Source organism: Eschscholzia californica, unplaced genomic scaffold (genome assembly GCF_041429995.1).
Source record: "Eschscholzia californica isolate CP2 unplaced genomic scaffold, dmEscCali1.0.p SCAF_3, whole genome shotgun sequence".
In the NCBI taxonomy this organism is placed as follows: Eukaryota; Viridiplantae; Streptophyta; class Magnoliopsida; order Ranunculales; family Papaveraceae; genus Eschscholzia; species Eschscholzia californica.
In genome coordinates, this window is record NW_028238420.1 from 19,264,375 (window position 1) to 19,286,888 (window position 22,514).

General features: G+C 36.4%; 2 protein-coding genes and 1 long non-coding RNA gene across 7 annotated transcripts; all 3 read left to right on the forward strand.

The window, feature by feature from the left end:
- Nucleotides 1–1,673: 1,673 nt before the first annotated feature.
- On the forward strand, nucleotides 1,674–4,076 carry LOC147548885 (meiosis-specific protein ASY1-like). Of its 4 annotated transcripts, none has more exons than XM_086670138.1 (6): nucleotides 1,753–2,091; nucleotides 2,208–2,304; nucleotides 2,856–2,980; nucleotides 3,243–3,286; nucleotides 3,416–3,540; nucleotides 3,801–4,076. In XM_086670138.1, exons 4-6 carry the CDS (start codon nucleotides 3,271–3,273, stop codon nucleotides 3,933–3,935), a joined length of 276 nt encoding a protein of 91 aa, XP_086526264.1. In that variant the 5' UTR covers nucleotides 1,753–2,091; nucleotides 2,208–2,304; nucleotides 2,856–2,980; nucleotides 3,243–3,270; the 3' UTR covers nucleotides 3,936–4,076. The 4 variants fall into 3 exon arrangements, 3 of the variants coding, with proteins under 3 accessions (XP_086526263.1, XP_086526264.1, XP_086526266.1); XM_086670140.1 differs by having other exon boundaries at nucleotides 1,794–2,091; nucleotides 2,197–2,304; XM_086670137.1 differs by having other exon boundaries at nucleotides 1,674–2,304.
- Nucleotides 4,077–5,525: 1,449 nt separating this feature from the next.
- LOC147548886 (phosphoglycerate/bisphosphoglycerate mutase family protein) lies at nucleotides 5,526–9,104 on the forward strand. The gene is made up of 10 exons (XM_086669158.1): nucleotides 5,526–5,734; nucleotides 5,785–6,125; nucleotides 6,213–6,318; nucleotides 6,408–6,624; nucleotides 6,911–7,029; nucleotides 7,179–7,277; nucleotides 7,465–7,518; nucleotides 7,612–7,710; nucleotides 7,813–7,920; nucleotides 8,204–9,104. The coding sequence occupies exons 2-10, from the start codon at nucleotides 5,800–5,802 to the stop codon at nucleotides 8,558–8,560; spliced, it is 1,485 nt and encodes a 494-aa protein (XP_086525284.1). The 5' UTR covers nucleotides 5,526–5,734; nucleotides 5,785–5,799; the 3' UTR covers nucleotides 8,561–9,104.
- Nucleotides 9,105–10,077: 973 nt separating this feature from the next.
- LOC147548887 (uncharacterized) lies at nucleotides 10,078–21,869 on the forward strand. Of its 2 annotated transcripts, XR_015237605.1 has the most exons (8): nucleotides 10,241–10,638; nucleotides 16,443–16,597; nucleotides 17,477–17,519; nucleotides 17,602–17,695; nucleotides 17,783–17,850; nucleotides 18,052–18,203; nucleotides 18,613–18,748; nucleotides 21,710–21,869. It is a non-coding gene; the product is annotated as an uncharacterized LOC147548887 (long non-coding RNA). The 2 variants fall into 2 exon arrangements; XR_015237606.1 differs by lacking the exon at nucleotides 21,710–21,869 and having other exon boundaries at nucleotides 10,078–10,638; nucleotides 18,044–18,203; nucleotides 18,613–19,377.
- Nucleotides 21,870–22,514: the final 645 nt, after the last annotated feature.

The window sequence follows — 22,514 nt, forward strand, 5'->3', positions numbered from 1 at the left end:
TCCTTTAGAGGTCCCAAGTTCGATTCCCACAAAAGTGGGAACCCATGATTTACTAACTTTGGTATAAATAAAGTAGAAGTAGGAATAAATTGGCTCTCATACCCCACGTCTCAATCTCATGACCTATTGAATGGTCTTCAAGGTTTTTACAAGATCCTTAAAGCCCAAGATGTCTTTGTAGTGGTATTTATTGAACTTATTGAATTTTATTCATGCGATGTAATCACTCTTGATTAAAGAAAATTTAAAAGAAAAAAATGGAGAGGTCCCGTACTTGACGACTTCATATGATATCTAATATAATTAGTAGATAAAAATAATTAAATTTCTGAAACAAAATGTTCACTTAACAATAACAATAAACTCATTATCAATGAATGATAATGATCATAAAAAATCAACAAAGTATAATTAAAACAAATCATAGGGGTGAACAAAAATAAACCGAACTAGTTGAACTCACCAAACCAAACTTCTTTTTCCAGTCGAGTCGAACTAGACTTCATGAATTTAGTTAGAATTTATCTTTAATAAACCAAACGTAGTGATTACATGTCATAAAACTAATGTAAAAAAATATTTTGACTAGGTTGTAACACTTTTACCTAATGAATTTCGGAAAGAAATAGATTATTTACGTATTCTAAGATATATCCATCTTTTAGTAATAACACCGACATATATTGACATAAAACTATGAAATATACAATAATGAAAATCATGGGACATCATATAAATTTAAAAAAGAAATTACGTTTTCAAATAATTAATATTTTAAATTGGCTGGACTGGACTAACTAAGCCAAACCAAACCAAACCAAATTAGACCGAACTAAGTCTATATTTCGTCCTAAGTCAACCCGAATTGGACTGAACCAAGTATATTACATCTGCTTTGTTATTTAAAAAAGACACAAGGACTTTTTATTTGTTGCAAAAGACACAAGGACTTGAAAAGATACCAAAAAGATATGGATACGACCGATGGAAAGATGGGAGGTAGAGCAGGGAAGCTTTGCTATGCTGAAATGGAATGGAGAGTTTAGATCATATATGTAGAGGCAGACATTTATATAGGAAGAGGGAGGATGGATGATCAATTCGGCCTTAATATTGGGGGCCATTAGCTTAGATTGAGGGAATCAGTTTTCTGGGCCCACTTGCTAAGATTGGAAGAACTAACGTGGGCGAGATCACCTTTGAACTCCTATTGCCTAGAGATGTTTTTATTCTTTGTGGGTTGGGCTTATCTACAATACAAAAATTTCTGATCGTGGCCCTTTATTTGTGGTGGCTCAAAGCGAGCAAACCATGGAAATGGGTTGTATAGTTAGGTTTAAATCTAAATAAATTCTTAGGCAAACTTACTGTCCCACACTTTGGAAAGTGATGCAGCTAAAGTTTCTTATTAACGATAGCTGTATCTTCTTGTCATCAAAGGCGACTTCAGAGGTATACTTGTAGCACCATGTATTTCCCCAACATGATATTTACATAATGCTAAAACATGCTAGCAATACTTCGATACCGTTACTTAAATAATGGGAATATGACTATTTGAGTTCAAAATATTATCATAATAATAAAAAAAGCCATCATTTTTTTCTATTAACTAAAAGTTGCCATAATAATATCGGGAATGATACATAAGGTTTCAAATAATATTAGTAATTATCAATCAAGTCATTTTCTATCATTTTATTTCCCAAAATACCCTTAACCTTAAAACTCTCTTGCTCCCGAGAAAAAATCGAGAACCATTTTAGGATTTATTGTTCTCCTCCTTAATCGCAGTCAGATCTATTTTTCTTCAAATCACCTTCTGTCCTTCTCCAATCTCCATTAAAATGTTTCATTCCTCTTCAATTTCCTAATCTTTCTCTCTCTAAGATCTTCTTCTCCTCTTCCAATCTTCCTTTCACATCCATAAACAATTGAATCAAGATGTATATGGCATACGGATAGCCTCAAGTTATCCCTCTCGAACCAGGACTTTGTCATGTTTCTCAGAAGATCGTCTACCTTAAACTCATTAATCGTCTCTTACTTGTTGTTGCTCCCTCTCACATTGAACTATGGAGCTCCTCTCAGGTTCTCTCTTCTCTCGATCGATCTGTTGTTATAATTCAGTTGTTTGATTTCAATTTGTTGTTTTTAAACTTGTTTTTTTTAGATTTATACTAAATTTTGACTCAGCATAAGATCAGATTAGGGAAGTACAAAAGAGATTCAGGTTCAGTACTACGAGAAGGAGCGTATTTGCAAGCTGTTTGGAGTCCTGACTCCAAATTGATCTTTGTTCTTGTAAGATTCCCTCTTTCAGTTTGTGCAATTTACTTTTTCCTAAGTAATTATACGTTTTCGTGATTGGGTTTTGGGTTTTAGGTTTCTGCTGTTAGTTGTTTGATATGGTTAACTAGTGGTATCTCTATATCAAGAACAAAAATCAGTGTTTTGTTTCCGTACAAGTAGAATGAAATCATCATTAATTTCATAAATTGCTCAATGTTAACTTGGTTAGTAATCAGTAAGGTTATGCAAAACCTCAGCTTGATTTGATTATTACACACATGGAATTATGCTTCCTGAATGTTGAAAACGACTCCGATTAGTTGTTTTAGTTTCGACAAGCCTTGAAATGTTGAAGTAAGGACTAAAATATCTGGTTTCTGCTACTTAAATATATTACTTACTGTTTGATTGAGATAGAATATGGAGGATTAAAGAAATAAGTAACTTGGTCGAATATATCACCTGTATTGGTATATCAGCTAAGATCCAATACAATCTCCCATAAGGCGTCTTACTAGAAAAAAACAGGTGTACTTAAGTAATTTAGGTTGTTCATTATGCAGGTTAAAACTGCCCTTGATCGGTTGATCCGTGTCAGAATGAAAACACTAACAACGAAGATGATCATGAAGTCAACTTGGGAGTTGATTCAATGCAAATGGATGATTCTTCAGATTCGGATAGCGAGGTACAATGTATTGTAATTTCTTTGTTACGAAAACTAAGATTGTGTATTCACGGTAATTCCGTCTCTATTTTTATACATTCTTATGAAAGCGTACATGAAGCTAAATAGCGTAACTCCAAAACTCTGACCAGGTTAACCATTCAATTGAGGAAGACCGATATATTGTGGCACCCGTTGATAATTATACCATTTTTAAGCTCTTCCCCGGCCACACTCTTTCCATTCCATCATTTTTCTTAACTAGAGATACTTATCGTGACAGGTAAAAAACTGCCTAATGAAGATAACGGATGGTTGATCATGAAGGTAACCATTAAATTCTGTATTACCCAAAATGAAGCTGGTAAAATTTGCTACTTCTCTTCGGGCAACGAAACAAGTTTCAAGACTCAAGCATAAATTTCACTTCGATTGAATGGTTTGATACCTTTGCAGATGATACTCAAGATGTCGAAGAGGACGAAAAACAATTGGCTCGAGTGAGGGATTGGATCGTCAGCCGCCATATTGACATTGTTGAGCTCACTGATGTCCTTTCAAACTTCCCAGACATCTCAATGGTAAATATAAACATCATCTCGTGTAGTCATTTAAATGCACTATATGGTTATACGAACTGCAAATCAGGATCTAGCCTGAAACATCTTTTTTTGAGGCTGACGCAAGTTCCTGCATCTAACATGAACTTGGGCTTGAATAAAATAGTTATGTAAGTAGTTTCCTTGTCAGGTCAACAAAATGGGTTATGAGATTTGGGTTTAAACAAAATACTTTTGTAAGTAGTTCTCTTATTAGGTGAACTCCATGATTTTTTTTTCAGGTTATGAGAGTTGGAGTGCTTGTACTCAGTCTGAATAGTGGACTTCAGGTTGTTATTCGAAACACAGAAAAATTGCTTGGGCTAGATTGCTTTTCAATGACACAGTTTATATCCAACAGATTACACATTTGCTAGTATTTTAAATGCTTGTGGGAGTCTTGCAATACTTTAAAATGGAAAACAAATTAATTCTTTGAATACAAAAACGGATTCGGATAGAAATGTATTTGTTGTTAGCTCTTTGCTTGATATGTATTTAAAGTGTGGTGAAATCGATGAAGCTCGTAAATATTTTTTATCAAAAGCTTGAAAAAATGATATGTTATGGACTTCCACGATTACATTTTGGTCTTAAAGTAGAAAACAATAAAATTTTTGAAAGTTTGATCTTGAAGTCGACCAAAAAATTTCTTCATGAGTTTTATATGATGAATGATGAAATCTATTCTAAACTCAAGATTTCGTAGACACGTATTCTTAGTTTATTTTCTCGATTTGCAAATCGAGTTTACAGGATATGCAACTCAAGATGATATTCTTCAGAGTTTGCAAGTTATGTGTTTGCAGAACAGATTGTTGCAAACACGTTTGCCGAACAGATTGTTGCAAACACGTTTGCAGAACAGATTGTTGCAAACACTTGTTTGCAGAACAACAACCACATGTGTTTTGTTACAATGGTCATTTTCTAATATTTTAGTTTTTCATAATTCGATTCTTGTACTTACACAGATAATGTGTACTTCGACAGATCTTTTTCTCCTTAAAGTGTGGTAATTAGATCTATCATCTGTCTCGAAGTTGTTTGAAACTCAACTTGTTCAAACATCGAAATAGTCAGAAATAACTTCGAGTGTTCAAATTAAACAAAAACAAGAATGCTCTAAAGAAAGATAGTCACCTCATTCAATAAATCCAATAGGTCTACATAGTAAGGCTTGTCTCGGAAGCACGTTTGCAGAACAGATTGTTGCAAACACGTTTGCAGATGAGATTGTTGCAAACACTTTTGCAAAACATGATTGTTGCAAACACTTTTGCAAAACATGATTGTTGCAAACACGTTTGCAGAACAGATTGTTGCAAACACGTTTGCATAACAGATTGTTGCAAACACGTTTGCGGAAAAACGTAAAGGAAAAAAACGCCGTTTTTTTCTGATTTTTTTTTTTGAAAAAAAAGTATTGAAAGTGGATCTTGTTAGAAAGCTAATGAAAAATCATTTCTAAATATATAATTTTTATAGAAATCCAACATCTCAAACAAAAGTTATATCGATTTAAAGTTTTAAAAAAAATAAAAAATTTAGTTACACAAAATGACAAAAAGAAGTATTTTAGTATTTGCACACTTTTTGACCTGAATAATAATTTCCAAATATTTTGTGTTTTTCTACTCATTTTCAATATTATTTTGACCTTTCTAGAAATTACCCCTTAAATAATAGTAACACATATCGTTTTTTTAGTTACCACTATAGTAAATGAAGCTGACGACCGAGGTATAGATGGTGTAAAATTTGATAAAAAATCCTCAAGGCAAATTCAACAACTAGCAATGCATTTGAGTTAAGATGGACTTGGACAAGTCAAAAGTCGTATGGGCCGCACGACCTAAGAATTATAGAGGCCCAAAGGCTTAACAACAGCCCGTGAGTAATTTAGGACAACCTGGAGTGTTGAGGATGGTAGTATTTAACTCGCCAATACGGCCGGGGTCTTCTTTACCCTCATTAGTTTTGGGTGTATAAAACTTCCGATTAGTACCCTGTTTGGATTTTTAAACCAACGGTAATCAGCGAGAGAAATATCATCCGAATTCTGAAAGACCAGCCGAAGCCGTTAATAATTAAGCGGGAGAGATAGAGAGAGAAATCTAGAGAGAGAAAGAGAGAGTTGGAGAGATTGGAAGTATCTTGAACTTAACTTCTTACAGTTTATACGACATGATTCATACTCTGATTCAATTCTAAAAGCGAAATCAGAATTGTTTCCCCAATATGATTTCTCTTACCTCGAGCCTAATTAGCCATGAATATTTACTCCAAATAAATCCAAGGTTTCATTTACCTACTAAAAGAAACCCTAGTTTTTTCATAGTTCATTCAAGCTTGGAAGAGAAAGAACTCAACTCTTCTATTCAACTCCCTCCGATAAAAACATCTAAAAGGGTAGTATTAGTCAGACACGGGCAGAGTACTTGGAATGAAGAAGGTCGGATTCAAGGGAGTTCTAATTTCTCGATTTTAACCAAGAAAGGTGAATCTCAAGCTCAAACTTCTCGTCAAATGCTCATCAATGACAATTTTGATGTCTGTTTTACCAGGTAGAAGAGAATCATTGTTTCAATTTGAAGTAGTTTTGGGAATTAAACCCTTTTTAAATAACTGGAAATTATGTTATTTTGTTTCAGCCCTCTAAATAGATCGAAGAGAACTGCTGAAATTATATGGGATTCGCGTCAGGAAGTGATGATTCCAGATTATGATCTAAGAGAAATCGATCTTTACTCATTCCAAGTTAGTTCAGCTTCTCATTAGTCCAGTTTTAGTCAAGATAGATCTCAATCTAGCTACTAGGTACTGAACCCTAGTTTATGAATTTTCAGGGCCTTTTGAAACGTGAAGGAAAAGAGAGATTTGGTGAAGCTTTCAAGCAATGGCAGAAAAATGCTCCAAATTTTAAAATTGATGGTCATTATCCAGTGAGAGAGTTATGGGATCGTGCTCGAAACTGCTGGGATAAAATCCTTGCTCATGAAGGAGAATCTGTGCTTGTTGTTGCTCATAATGCAGTTAATCAAGCTCTGGTAGCAACTGCCATGGGTACTTATCCTCTCTCAGTCTCTCTCAATGTGCCTCTGTAACGCCCCAAACTTTAGCAGTTATCGATATTGTCCTAGCTTTGAACACCCAAACCCAAGTCCAAGGGCCAGGGTTTTGTCCATGGTGAAGGCTCTATAAACTCACCCAAAAGGTCTCGACACTTACTAAGCTTGAACATGCACCTATTACCCAGGCTCCAGACGCTCCCCCAAGCGACGTGGGACTATCACAACCTCTATTTCTTTAGTTTGTGAATGTTCATTACGATTTGTTTTGTGTCAACTAGGATTGGGCACTGAGTATTTTCGGGTTTTACTTCAAAGCAATTGTGGTGTTAGTGTTCTTGATTTTACCCCACGGGCTGAAAACGAATCTCCATATATTAGCCTTAATCGCCTAAATCAGGTATACACTTGATCATATTTGTAAAAATTTCACCTCAATATATTGTTTATAAAGCCATTAGTGGTGTTTTAGTAGATATTTTAATCTTTAACATCGATATGTACTTAGCTTGATGAAAAAACGATGTTTAAATAATGGTTGTTATGCAGACCCCAGATTCACCTATAGCACCAACTAGTTCTGCAGGTAGAAAAAGTAGTAAAACGATTGTTCTTGTCTGTTATGGATCCACACTACAAAATGTTGAGGTATGAAACAAGTATTTATCATTCATAGGTTCGGCTTTTATGTTCTTTTCTAAGCATTGATATAATAAAAACTAAGTCATCTATTGCCGAAAGAGAGAGATCCTCTGTGAAAATTTTGATGTTATAAAATCCAACAATTTGAGTTTTAAATGTTCATTTTCATCTTAGACCTTGAAATTATCGACAGACTACTTTCTCCAATTCTTCAGGTGGACCACTAAACATGCTGGGGATCATACAGGTAACTTACCTCGTTATGAATTTTAGCTATTAAAACCAAGCACTTACTAGAATCTGATCCTGTTGTTTTGCTCACAACTCCCAAACATAACAGTCTCATAAAATCGCTGAGCTCCTTCTGGACTTAAAGTTAAGTTCTATAATATCTGCCCCTCAGATCGCCTCAATTGAGACTGCCACAGCCATATCCAAGGTAATTATCTCATTTATACCCATAATCCTACTGGTTATATATATATATATATCCTTTTCTCCACTTGAAAGTTCTTAATCAACTGTGAAGCTATGGATTTAGGTACAAGAAGCTGCAGATTGCTTGGGTGCTGACTCTGTGCCTCGCTATGTGGAGATGAAGAAACTTCAGGACCTTGAAGTTGAATCAATCCTTGAGAAATCAAAGAAGGTAAAGTCATAAATTAGCTCTGAAAGTAGCATTTCTCACAATCTCGAGGTTTCCTTCCAATTCATGGACTATTATCATACATGACTTAGATACATGAAGCCTGCCGTACCATGATCTTGTAATCTCTTATTGATAAGGGTCTGAACTAGGCCAATTTAGAGTTTCAAACGAATTTATCGAGTTTATAAATCCTTCAGGATTTTGGTCTCTGATTCCATGAATTGAAGTATGTTAGAGTTTGATTTAGTTCTTGAACCTCTTCTTTTTTCTTTCTTCCACACAGGATGAAATGGAACTTTTCCATCTTCAACCTGGTTGGTTGAACACTCTTGAAGATGGTGCTAGAGCAGAGCTTTGGAATCAATCAGAGAGAGTCTGGAAATCGTTATTAGACGATTTACGTAATGAACCCGAAGAGGAAGGAAATTTGGTAATCGTCGGACATCCCGCAGCAATCATTGGACTGGTAACACATTGTCTAAATTTATCAGAAGAATGGATGGGATCATTTCAACTGAATGCTGGTAGTATCAGTGTCATTGACTTCCCGGATGGACCTGTCGAGAGAGGTGTTGTTCGATGTTTGAATTACACTGCTCATTTGGGGAGGTGGTCGATACCTGTGACAAAATTACGGTAAATGCTTGAGTTCTAGGCTGTAACTGTAAATATGCTCATTTTCAGGGAAAACCCCCCGAGATATTGCGACTTAACCTACTTATTTGTACACTCTGATAACACCATGTTTGTAAGGCTTTGTATGGATCAAATAAATTATTCCATTTGAAGATGATCTTATTACCGAAAAACAAGGAATCCTATCAAAATAAACCTTGCAAGCTTGATAATTGTTAGTTGAAGTTTCATGACGGTTTATATTGATTGAAGATTGAGACGAGAAGCTTTGTACTTGAGCTCTTTACTACCTCTTCACAGCGCTACTGCATCTTCTTGCCTTGTTTCCGAACGAAGCTAGCACATCCACTGATGGTTAGTACAATTAAACCTCCTTATTTGTTAATTACTACCTATTTTAGCTCAAATTCTTCTGCTTCATTTTGGTCGAATTCGTGTTTCAAGTTAAGTGATTGTTATCTTACTGTTCCAGTAATTGTTACTATTGGTAAGATTTCTACGCTCAATAATACTGATTAGGCTGATATAACACATTAGAGTGTTTTCTGTATCTCTATTCTCATTTCTGACTGTCTAAGTATCTCTTTCAGTTTGTTAGAATCCATGTTGATTTCTACTCTGGATTTTCAATATCAGAATCGTCAGGTCAAGATATGATGCTTTTGGTGTCATATTGGTTGCCGCATTATGACATTTGCGTTGCAGAACTTTAGCATACTTTATACTTTGTTTTGAGCATTGCTTCCCAAATATAAATATAGTCTACGTAAGAAGTATTCGCCACCCAAGTATTGCCCCTACACCAGTAATAGAGGGTTCTTTTACTCCAGAAGATGATGGAGGAGTGGTATCCATGCTTGTCCTTAGAGGTTGCTTGATTCCTCCTCTTCCATGTACACCAAATGATGGCATGAGGGATAAGTCTGACCCCTTCCAATTGTTGGGTTTTCGTCCTAGTGGGGTTAAGGGTAAGTCTATAAATACTTTGGGTCGGTTACTTATGACGGTGGAATTAGGGTTAAGGGTAAGCCTATAAATACTTCCTTAATCTTAATTAGAAGTATGCAACACAATTAGAAACGCGAGAAGAAGGGAGAGAAGGAGGTTGCCGAGAAGAGAGGGGCAGAACTTTTTCAGCACGCGCAGTCTTCGTTGTTCAGAAAATCCGACGGTGAGTTCTTTTCGATTGAGCTGAAATTTGTCAGAACTGTTCTTGACATATTCATCTAGTATTTGTACGGTGGGATCGTTGATTGGTGGTCGGAATCCTAGTGAATTTAGGGTCGTTTTGGACTGCAAATTTCTGGGCTGTTTTGTTCTTGCTTGTGAGGATTTCTTCGTGTTTTAGAATTGAATCAGAGTATGGGCCGCACGACCTAAGAATTATAGAGGCCCAAAGGCTATACAAAAGCTCATTTAGCCCATCTCTTTTCAAGTTTTATGTGCTTTTTTGTTGCACATCAAAACGTGGGTCAATCAGAACAACCTGGACTGGTGAGAATGGTAGTATTTAACTTGCCAATACGTGCCGGGGTCTTCTTTACTCGCATTAGTTTTGGGTGTATAAAACTGCGATTAGTCCCTAGTTTGGAATTTTGAACCAACGGTAATCAGCCAGAGAAATATTATCTGAATTCTGAAAGACTAGCTGAAGCCGTTAATAATTAAGCGGGATAGAGATAAATCGAGAGAGAAAGAGAGAAAAAAATCTAGAAACAGAAAGAGAGAGTTGGAGAGATTGGAAGTATCTTGAACTTTTAACTTCTTACAGTTTATACGACATGATTCATACTCTGATTCAATTCTGAAAGTGAAATCAGAATTGTTTCCCCAATATGATTTCTCTTACCTCGAGCCTAATTAGCCATGAATATTTACTCCAAAGAAATCCAAGGTTTCATTTACCTACTAAAAGAACCTTAGTGGAGAACCCTCCACATCATTTGTCATGTCTTTCTCAATTCTGAGGCTTTCACTATTAATTTCCTTGTTTCTTCAGTATATATGTAATCAGATTAATGAACGGTGAGCTCCAATTTTTCGGTGAACATCCTCCACCAAGTAACTCATTGTTTCTTCAAGGTTTGCTTCTTTTTTATCTTTAATATATCAGGTTCAATTTTGTGAATTTGATCTGGTTTGATCTTCTGGATTGGGCTTCAGATTTCAATTTTTTAGTTTGGCTTACATTATTTGTTGATGGAAGAGAAGGAATCATTCCGTTTATTATTTATGTTATAGAAGCATTACTCTCAATCAAAATTTCTTGCCTCAGACATCAAATTTTTGCTCCCTCTATGTGGAGATATAAGTTTAGTTATATTCAAACTCATGTGAATGGAAATTTAAGTGTTACACATTTTGTAAGAGGAAGTTGCCAAAATAGGTGGCGGTTTAACAATGGCTTGTGTTAGGCGGTTTTGGTTTCCAAATTGGATTCAAATTGAAGTCCGTGGTGAGCATCCAATTTGGAGTCCGTCTCCAATTTGTGGCATAATGGGTCGGCTTATATTAATATATAAATAGGGGCTTAAGTGCTTTTGCAACAACATCAACAATCACCACAACAACTCAACAACAACTCTTCTTTAGAGAGAGCTAGTTAGTGAGAGCAAGAGTGAGAGAAATTTTGTTCATAGTTTTGAGCGGTATTTAATTTCTCGGTCGTTGAAGATTTAGTATAGAAGGTGAATTTTCTATACGGTGCCATCTTGGGACGAACTTGCGGGTTGTGTTAGTCGTCTTCATCTATCCTTCAATAAAGATTTCTTGTTCGCCCGAGGACGTAGGCTTTAAAGCCGAACCTCGTTAAATTCTGTTCCCATATTTGATTTTGGCTTAGCTTTTCGATTAATCTTCATAATCGGATCAATTTCTAGGATAGGTTCGATAGCTTCCGCGACTTTTAGTTCTAACAATTGGTATCAGAGCCTTGTTGAGATTGAACGAAGAGAAGATGGGATCGAGAAGTGGTACGGTCAAAGCAGGGAAATATGAGATAGAGAAGTTCAATGGGAAAAACGATTTTTCTTATTGCCGGATGCAGATGAAGAATCTGCTAATCTCGCAGAAATTACACAAGACGTTGACGGGAAAGAAACCAGGAGATATGTCAGATGAGGATTGGGAAGAGTTAGATCTCGAAGCACGGGCAACCATTATGTTGTGTCTTGAGAGGGACGTGGCGTTCCCAGTAGACAGAGAAACAACGGCGGCGAGTGTGTGGTTAAAGCTAGAAAGCAGTTTCATGACGAAAACTTTAACGAATCGGGTCTACTTAAAATCCAAATTATTCACATGTAGAATGGAAGAGGGTTCTTCTATTCAGGAATATGTGAATAGGTTTGATAGGATTATCTCAGATTTGAAGGATATTGATGTTAAGGTTGAGGATGAGGACCAAGCCCTCATATTGTTATTTTCATTACCTAAATCCTATGAGAACCTTGTTCAAACTTTGATGCTTGTTGGTGATAGTCTAAGCATGGAAGAGACGAGAAATTCGTTATTAGCGGATGACCTTCGTAAGGTTGCTACTAACAGTATGGCGTCAGGTGGAGTAGACAAGGAACAAGCACAATGGTTGTTTGTAACGAGGGGGAGGAGTAATGAAAGGGGAAAGGAAAAGGGCGGGAAATCTAGATCCAAATCTAGAGGCTCTTTCAAGAAAACGTGCTTTAGTTGTGGTGAGCTTGGCCACTTTAAAGCGGCTTGTCCAAAGAAAAAGTTGAAGCAAAAGAACGAAGGCTACAAGGGGAAACAAGAGATGCAAGAGGCGGGATATGTGTCAGAAGACCCTGACGAATGTTTTCGGTAACAGAGGTGTCTGAGAAGATCTCCGATAAGTGGATGCTTGATTCAGGGGCGTCACACCATATGTGTCCAAATAGGGAGTGGTTTACTACCTACAGGAGTATAGATGGTGGTACAGTTATACTGGGTGATGATAGTATATGTAAAACTTTGGGACTCCGAACAATACAAATCAAGATGCACGATGGAGTGGTGGGAACATTGACGGACGCAAGACACATACCCGATTTGCGGAAAAATCTAATTTCCCTTGGGGTGTTGGAGCGGAACGGCTGTAAGATAATTATAGAGAATGGCTCCATAAAAGTCGTTAAGGGTTCTTTGGTGGTAATGTGAGGTACTCGTTACGGTAATTTATACAAACTTTTGGGAACAACAATTACTGGAGATGTAGCAGTAGGAATCAGTGGAAGGGATCCAACGGCTAGTACGAGGCTTTGGCATATGCGCCTTGGGCATATGTCAGAAAAGGGTCTATCTTTGATGTGCGGGAAGGGTTTGTTGAAGGACATGAAGAAGCCTTGCATGGAGTTTTGTGAGCATTGTGTGTTCGGGAAGGCACACAGGGTGACGTTCTCTTCAAGCAAGCACAGGAGCAAAGAGGTATTAGACTACGTACATACCGATGTCTGGGGACCGGCAAAGTTACCTTCCAAGGGTGGTTCCAGGTATTTTGTTACATTCGTTGATGATCATTCGAGATTTGTCTGGCTTTATTTTCTGAATCATAAGAATGAGGTATTCAACACGTTCCTGATGTGGAAAGCAATGGTTGAGAACAAAACTGGCCGAAAGCTGAAGACGTTAAGATCGGATAATGGGACCGAGTACACGGATGGGGCATTCAAGGAGTTTTGTAATCAGGAAGGCATTGTGAGGCACTGGACAGAAGTAAACACACCTCAACAGAATGGAGTCGCAGAGAGATTGAACCGTACACTACTTGAGAAGGCTAGATGTATGCGCTCCAATTCGGGATTAGACGTAGAATGGTGGGCAGAATCTGTTGCTACAGCTTGTTATATTGTGAACAGGTCTCCACATTCTTCTTTAGATGGCGGCATACCTTACGAGGTGTGGTCAGGAGAACATGCAGATTACGGGAGACTTAGGGTTTTCGGTTGTACGGCCTATTACCATGTTAAAGGTAACAAACTTGACAATAGAGCAAAGAAGGCAATTTTCTTAGGATATGCTACAGGAGTCAAGGGTTATCGGCTATGGTGTACGGAAGACAAGAAGTTTGTAATCAGCAGAGATGTGGTGTTTGATGAGTCATCTATTGTAGCTATGGCGAAAGCTACGATGCCTAGTTGTGGTGATGTTGGGTCTACTAAAGCTCAAGTAGTGGAAGTAGAAGTCGAAGACCAACAGGTTTCTAGGAATCATGATCAGGTGGAGCATCAGGATAAAACTCAGGATGAGGAAATTGATGAACCCGATCATGAAGAGGTTCAAGGGGAAGGTACACAAGGTTTACAAGAACAACAGCAGGATGTTTCGGTACACACTAGGCCGAAACGGTTATATAAGCCGGTACAGAGGTTAGGGTCAGACAAACCTCTTAGGCATTACGGGCAGGCAAATGTGGTTGAATATGCACTCTCGGTGGAAGACGACGAGCCGATCACCTTCAAACAAGCTATTACCGCGGAGGAAAGAGAGAGTTGGTTGGTTGCTATGGAAGAAGAGATGGAGTCTCTTCACAAGAACAAGACATGGGAGGTTGTCCCATTGCCTGAAGGTAAGTCTGTTATTGGTTGTAAATGGGTGTACAAGAAGAAAGAGGATTCTTCCGAGATCAAGGGTACAAGGTATAAGGCAAGACTAGTGGCCAAGGGTTATGCACAGAAAGAAGGAGTCGACTACAATGAGATTTTCTCACCGGTCGTGAAACATATTTCTATTCGGGTGCTATTGAGTATTGTTGCTCACAGTGATCTTGAGCTGGAACAACTCGATGTTAAAACCGCCTTCTTGCACGGAGATTTGGAAGAAGAAATTTATATGGCTCAACCTGAGGGATACAAGGTTGAGGGTAAAGAAAATCAAGTATGTTGTTTGAGGAAGTCTCTTTACGGATTAAAACAATTCCCTCGCCAATGGTACAAACGATTTGATTTTTTCATGCTAAAGCATGGTTTTCGCAGAAGTGACTATGATTGTTGTGTATACATCAAGAAGCTTCGCGAAGGTGACTTTATTTATCTCCTTTTGTATGTGGATGACATGTTTATTGCTTCTCGAAGCATGGTGGAGATAGATAAGTTGAAATCTCAACTCAGTCAAGAGTTTGAGATGAAAGACATGGGCGCTGCAAAGAAGATACTGGGAATGTAGATTAAGAGAGAGCGGTCAAGTAAGAAATTGTACTTGAGTCAAAAAGGTTACATCGAACGAGTAGTTTCTCGATTCGGGATGCAGAATGCGAAGGCGGTGTCAACACCTTTGGCACCACACTTCAGGCTCTCGGGAAAACAATCTCCCACTACTACGGTGGAGAAGGATCATATGGATCGTGTACCGTATGCTAGTGCAGTTGCCAGTTTGATGTACGCTATGGTGTGTACTCATCCGGATATTTCACAGGCGGTCAGTGTGGTTAGTAGGTTTATGACAAACCCGGGGAAGACACATTGGGAAGCTGTGAAGTGGGTATTGAGGTTCTTGAAGGGTACTGTTGATACGGGTTTGTGCTTTGGTGGAGACACATGTCACGTAAGCGGTTATGTTAACTCGGATTATGCTGGCGATCTAGATAGAAGACGATCTACTACTGGTTATGTATTTAGGATACATGGTGCTCCAGTTAGTTGGCGATCGATGTTACAATCTACAGTTGCATTATCTACTACGGAGGCCGAGTATATGGCTATGGCCGAGGGTGTGAAGGAAGCATTGTGGTTGTGGGGTCTTCTGGATGATCTAGGGATTAAGCAGGAGAGCGTAGATGTATGGTGTGATAGTCAAAGTGCGATCCACTTGGCGAAGAATCAGGTTCATCATGCTCGCACTAAGCATATCGATGTCAGGTATCACTTTGTACGAGATGTCATAGAGGAAGGTGATGTTGCTCTCATGAAGGTACACACAGATGAGAATCCCGCAGACATGTTGACTAAAGTGGTGACATGTAGCAAGTTTCAACATTGCCTGGAATTGCTACAAATCGACTCGTGTTAAGTTGCCCAAAAGGGCGTAATGGCGACAAGATAATCTTTATGTGAAGGGTTGGTAGAACTACGGTAGGCTTGATCCTGTAAAAGGGTACGTAGGCAGTCATGGTCATATGGCGCAGTCGGATGAAGTTACAAAAAGCAGATATATCTTACAAGGAGTATCCTGGTGTTCGTCCAAAATTTGAAGAGTATCAAATTGTGTACGAGGTGGAGAATTGTAAGAGGAAGTTGCCAAAATAGGAGGCGGTTTAACAATGGCTTGTGTTAGGCGGTTTTGGTTTCCAAATTGGATTCAAATTGAAGTCCGTGGTGAGCATCCAATTTGGAGTCGGTCTCCAATTTGTGGCATAATGGGTCGGCTTATATTAATATATAAATAGGGGCTTAAGTGCTTTTGTAACAACATCAACAATCACCACAACAACTCAACCACAACTCTTCTTTAGAGAGAGCTAGTTAGTGAGAGCAAGAGTGAGAGAAATTTTGTTCATAATTTTGAGCGGTATTTAATTTCTCGGTCGTTGAAGATTTAGTATAGAAGGTGAATTTTCTATACGGTACCATCTTGGGACGAACTTGCGGGTTGTGTTAGTCGTCTTCATCTATCCTTCAATAAAGATTTCTTGTTCGCCCGAGGACGTAGGCTTTAAAGCCGAACCTCGTTAAATTCTGTTCGCATATTTGATTTTGGCTTAGCTTTTCGATTAATCTTCATAATCGGATCAATTTCTAGGATAGGTTCGATAGCTTCCGCGACTTTTAGTTCTAACACATTTTCTTTTTGGTTGGCTGTGAATCTGTGATAAAAGCTTCATTCATATTTGGAAATAGTAATGCAAGTAAATCCATGTTATAGTTGATGGATGGTTGTTTTGATGGTTTGATTTTTTGAAGGGGCGAAATATTGTATTAGAACAAACTTGAGTCGTCCAAAGTATAAAAAAGACGGTGTCACTGTTGCAAAGAGCCTAGAGTTCATGGATATAGTTAAGGACATGGGTGCAGCCTTGTAAAGCAGGTTACAAATGCAACCAATGATGTGGATGGCGGTAAGGCTTCGTTATGAGTTATATTATAAGTTTTCCATTATCATCTGTGAATGCAAACATATAATGGGCGGGTAATATTTTGCTTTGGTTGGCTGAATTTAGGTGTACAGATTCCCTTGATAAAAAATATAATTATTAGATATTATTTAAGGATGACGTGGTTGGAGGAGTTGGAAACCCGAATTGGTTACTGAAATCAATTCGGTACTTTTGAGTATTACAAATCTGTAATGGAGCAAGTTATATCTTTTACTATCGTTCTATGTCCAACTTATGCTTCGGTTTAGTGTCATATTTTTCACCTATAATTACATAAGCCTGCTTTTCGTTAGGCCACAAGAATTTGACCAAATAGTTGTTTGACTATTTGGTGTTGTCACACCCTATTTTCTTGTATTCATTAGGTAGGTTGGAAATTGTTCATCATATAGACAACACTTAAATAGAAACCAAATCGGAATAGTTATACCTTTGGAAACTATTCACCAAACTCTGTGAGATACCTAAGAATGAATATATTTTTGTTGTTTAGTTTGAACAATACATTTAACATACCAAGAACTAAAGCATTTGAGTTGGCCAAGTAACTATTCTATTGAAATGAGCGTAATACATGTGTTTTTTGTGGTTTCCATATAAAACTCCTCTTTTGTTTTTTTTTTGTTGAATTGAACTCCTCTTTTGTTCAACAAAAAAAAAACTCCTCTTGTCTTATATAGGGGTATGCTTTTTATAGTCTTACTACCTCTGATAGAGTTGATTTAGCTTGGCATACTTATTAATAAAAGTTTTTGTCTTCCTTAGAAAAATTGTATTTTGATAGGAAGCGATGTTCATATTATTAAGTTTATTGATACTTCTTTTTGTATTCCTTCGCAGATCAAAGTTTCAAAATCGGGTCTTATTACTGCCGTTATATCTGGTATATAATCTTTTGATTTTCGTAGCAATCGTTTTTTTTAGTTTCACTTTATTACGTCTAATTTTGTACACATTGTGATAAGGATCGTCTACAATTATCAACAAACCCATTCATCGAGTGAAATGTGGAGTTTTTTTATTGAATGCGTGGATGATTTTTCAATGTAACAACAGAAGGTTATTATTCTCCTTCCCTGGAATGTTTTAAACCCCTTTCATGATCATATCTTAAAACGAGTCTTCAAATGTTTTTCGTTCCTCCAGTTCCAATTCTACTACCGAAACCTCTCCAGGCAACAAGCTCAACAACAAGCCTGACTTCAATAGAGAAGGTAAAATATCATTTATGACCATCTATGGAGTACCCAACTATACATGTTATTTGTTCATCTGGTGGTTTCCTAAGAGATGTTTTCGGTTCCAAATGTTCGTTGCTGGTTATTATAACTACAAATTCTTACTCTCACAGTTTTATCACAAAATTCTTATTTGCATGTGCTTCTTGTATGACTTTCTTATTATTAGTTTTGTAGGGCAGAAACATGGCACGTAAGCCTGCAGGAGAAAAACCACTGCCTGAGAAGGATCCTTCAAATCCATTCTTTAAGCCAGCCACTGAGCCATCACGGTTGAATAGTTGGCTCATAAGTAATCAGATCTCTAACTACTACTACCAAATAAACGGGTAAGCTTCAAAAATAGACCAACGGGAGTATCAAATTAAAGATCGTTTTGTTCAAAATCCAATAATTTTTAAAGAAATCTGAAAACTATGACTAATCTACATTTGCCTAGCATTTTACATGATTACCATTAGGGATTCAAAATAATTACCATCAGATTGTTTGGTAATCAGTAATCTGTTCAAGATAAAATACGAAATTGAATCAGAAAAATCTCTATTTCACCATCTACAATAAATATTTTTGCAGGTAAAATTGTAAGGTAGATGAAAACAATATATTCTAATACATTGACCAATTTACTATGACCTCCAGTTGTTTGAAGAAAAGCTTCAACCATATTATTTACTCTTTCATGCTTTTGGACAGATGTATGGCACTCTCATGATTTTAGATTTGTTACTGTTGTAGAGCAACATGGAGTGGAAGATTCAATCATAGAGTTGCAATGGCATGGACTCATCGAGCTCAGTGAATGGTTTATTTTGGTTAGAAAGGCTCAGCCTAAGATGCGAGATTACAATGATTCGATGGACACTCGTCCTAGGTCAGTAAATGTCAATAGTCAGATCTTTTAAACCAGTAACTAATTTCTTCCCTCCCCATTTCGCCTTTCGATAAATTTACAACCTTAGTTTAAGAGGTATAAATCTCCTTAGTTTCTACATTGTGTTCTTGCCTTTTTGTTCCCGTCCGTGTCTAACCCTTCTTGGTTTCAGTAACAATACTCGTGTTCTACATCAAGTTGGTGATCTTTGGTCACCGAGAAATGGCTCACGCAACACCAAGTATTTTTTGGCTCACGCTACACCAAGTTATTTTTGGGTTATTTTGCGAAAGGGTCGTACATAAGTACCATGTTTTGCGAAAGGGGCATGACCATTTATTATTTTGTAAGGGGGTCATGGACTAGGATGGACCAGTTAAGTTTTAACGTCGTTAAGTTTTAACGTCGTTAAGTTTTAACATCGTTAAATATTAACGCAGTTAACTCTAACTACATTACTTACAAAGTTATGATTATTTTAAGTAAATTTTAAGATACAAAGTTATAAACCCTAAAGTACAAAGTAAAACGCAAAGTAAAAAACTTTTATTGTACTTACTGATTTCGGCCAAGAAAGATGCCGACATTTTTTTGAAGAAAGAAAATCAAGGGTCAAGCAAGTTATATCAATCGGCAACACCTCTTCATTATCAGGTGAAAATCAAAGGTTAAAGAAATAAAGAAGGAAGAAGATGAACTATATAAGGTATTTTCGTTTAAAACAAATGTCAGATTAGGCAAGTTTACTTAAATATAACAATAAGTTTTTAAGTAATGTAGTTAGAGTTAACGATGTTAATATTTACCCGTGTTAAAACTTAACGACGTTAAAATTTAACTGGTCAATCCTAGTCCACGATCATTTTACAAAATAATAGACAATCACGCCCCTTTCTCAAAACATGGTACTTACATGCGCCCCTTTCGCAAAATAACTTTTTTTTTTCTCCGGTGTATCTTTAAATTCACTTTATGATGAGAAGAATAGAATGCCTTTGTGCCATTCATTAATAAGCCTTTCTTAATGTAGAGCTGGTCATTCTTCGTGAAAAATCTATACTCCCTCCGTCTCAAATTAAGAGACCCAGACCTAAAATCCTTCAAAATTTTCACGTATTTTTTCTTCCACTTATACCCTCATTTAATGTTCAGATTTGCATGATTCTTTTTTTAGACTAAATCTAAAATGAATTTCTTTACCGAAAATAGGTGGAGGAAAATTATATTTCAATTTAATGGTCAAATTATTTTGGGTAACAATATAAATTGTTCCTAATATTAAATGGTATTTTACTTTTAAATTGGATGGTATTTTTTCTTCCAAGTTAGATTGTTACCAATAATCAAGCAAATACAAATAGACTTCTATAGAATTCCTCCATTGACACAAATATTTTCACAAAAAAATTGTTGAAACTTGAAATTTTTTTGGAGGTAAATTTAGATCCAACTTAAATTTAAGTTTGTTGGAGGTAAAATTTGGTTGAAACTTAAATTTTGTTTTTTAGAGTAAAATTAGATTTACTCAATCAAAAAGTATGCCGCCAAAACTTGATTTAGACAAAGAATACAAAAATTTGAGCTCTATATATGTCATGACTTTCATCTTCATACACAGTGTACCCTTTAGCTAGAGTAATTTTTTGTTTACCAAACTAGAAATTCAAGTTAGAAAATAATGGAAATTTTCCTTCTCAACTTGAATGTGATCGTGTTTTACTAGATAATGTCTTAGAATTTCTGCAGAATCAAGTTTGAAACAATGGTCTGACAAAGTTCTTACTTCCACGTATTTGTTAGTCAATTTTTAAACAATTGATGACATTGTCTTTAATTTGATTTGTTTGTTTCTTTTTAATTCGTGTGTGTATTAATCGAATAAAATTAAAGGAAAAAATATTCGTAGTAAAAAAAAAAAATTAAGTAAGTATTCTTAGTTAAGTAATTTTGATTTAGTTACCTTTTTGGTTGTTGACCAATATATATTTGAACACAAACGTGTAATATAGAGATAAAGGGTAATGTTGGAAATTTAATGAATTTTATATGATAAAAAGGAAAATGAGTCTCTTATTTTGAGACAAACCAAAAGGGAAACTGGGTCTCTTAATTTGAGACGGAGGGAGTATAATAAACAGAAGGAAAAAGGCTGTGACTGGGACAAGCATCCTTTTTTAATAAAGGATATTGTCTCAGCACCTTTCGTTATTATAATTAAGTCCTTTTATATTTTAACGGTCCATATTGAAATCTATTCACTTTCAAACAAGTCGTAGCCGTTATAGACAAAAGCTTCCTCCCCCAACTCTATTTTCTTTCCTCAAATCAACCAAAGATATGCTCATTCATCATCCTTCCATTGAAGAGTTCTGTTACAAAATCGCTCTCAAATAACTATTGTTCCAGTATACATTTTTTTTTCTTTGTTGGAGCCCAATTTCGAATTTCTAACTGCTCTCAATTATGGTTCTTCATCATTAGTTTTTCTGAGCTCCAATCTTTATGCGGTATGGAGATTACTTGTTCGATGAAATTCCTATGTAATTTTGTGGGTTGTAATCTCTCAGGTGTTTGGAGATTACTTGTTTGGTGAAATTCCTATGTTAATTTTAATAGATGATGTGTTACAATATTGCTCAACCATTACAAGACCTGAATTATTTTACCTACAGTTCCTCGGTAATTAGGGTATTCTTATTTGCGACTTTTGCAAGCTGAAAACGTTCCCCTCTCTTTCTCACACACATACACACACTAATATGTTAATATTTCCATTAAAAAATTTCAATCGTACTTATCTTAAATTTGCTCTAAAAATCTTGTTACAAATTTAAAAAAGGTGATCGTAATGGTTCAACTAATTTGTGGTTCAGAAGTATGAATGTGTGATCTTGCTTTGGCAGTTACAGGTATGATGCTCTGCATGGTTCTAAATTTTGATGTTGTGTTTGATTTTACCAGGTAAGACATGAGCTTTTTGCCGAAGCGGCATGTTTGATTTACCAAGAAGACTGAGATCACCATTACAGACAAATGCTTTGCTGCTCAATTCCAAGAAGAACATCATTGATCGATCAGTGATTCTCTCATGTGTTTATTTTTACTAAAATTTTGTTTATTATTTAAGTTGTAGTCTCTTGCTTCCTTCCTTCCGTATTTCTTTCAGCGAAGTTACAAATGGATTAGGAGGTGTTTACTAATTCAGCTTAAATATCACTTTACAATTTCACCCTCACCTTCAGTGGGAGGATGGGATTCTTCACGTCTACCAAAATTCAAGACTTTCTTATCACATAAAAAATGTTGTTAAGATTATCAGATTATGATGTAAGCTTCACTCATTTGAAGATTCATTGATGACCTAAAATTCATTATATGCCAAAGATGCTTAGCAGCTCAGGTAAATTGAAGTTTCTTACCAACTGAAATAAAAATGTTGTAGAGTTAAAGTTGTGGTTTACCAACATATATGGCCGAACAATTTGACATCCTGGGAATGCAAGTACCAATAAGCATCCTGGGAAGTACGAAATTCTTGAAAGCATCTAGCCGCCAACCAACTACATTTATTGGTCGGAAAAAGCAACGACGTATCCAGGGACGGATCCAGGATTTTCACTTAGGGGGTGCAGATTTATATACCTAAATAAATTATTTTTTGCAAACACAATAATTAATAAAATACTTAAATTCATTAATTATATTGATACATCAACGATTATACGCGCAATTGACCTCTACGAGACTTCATATTTTGAAATGTTCG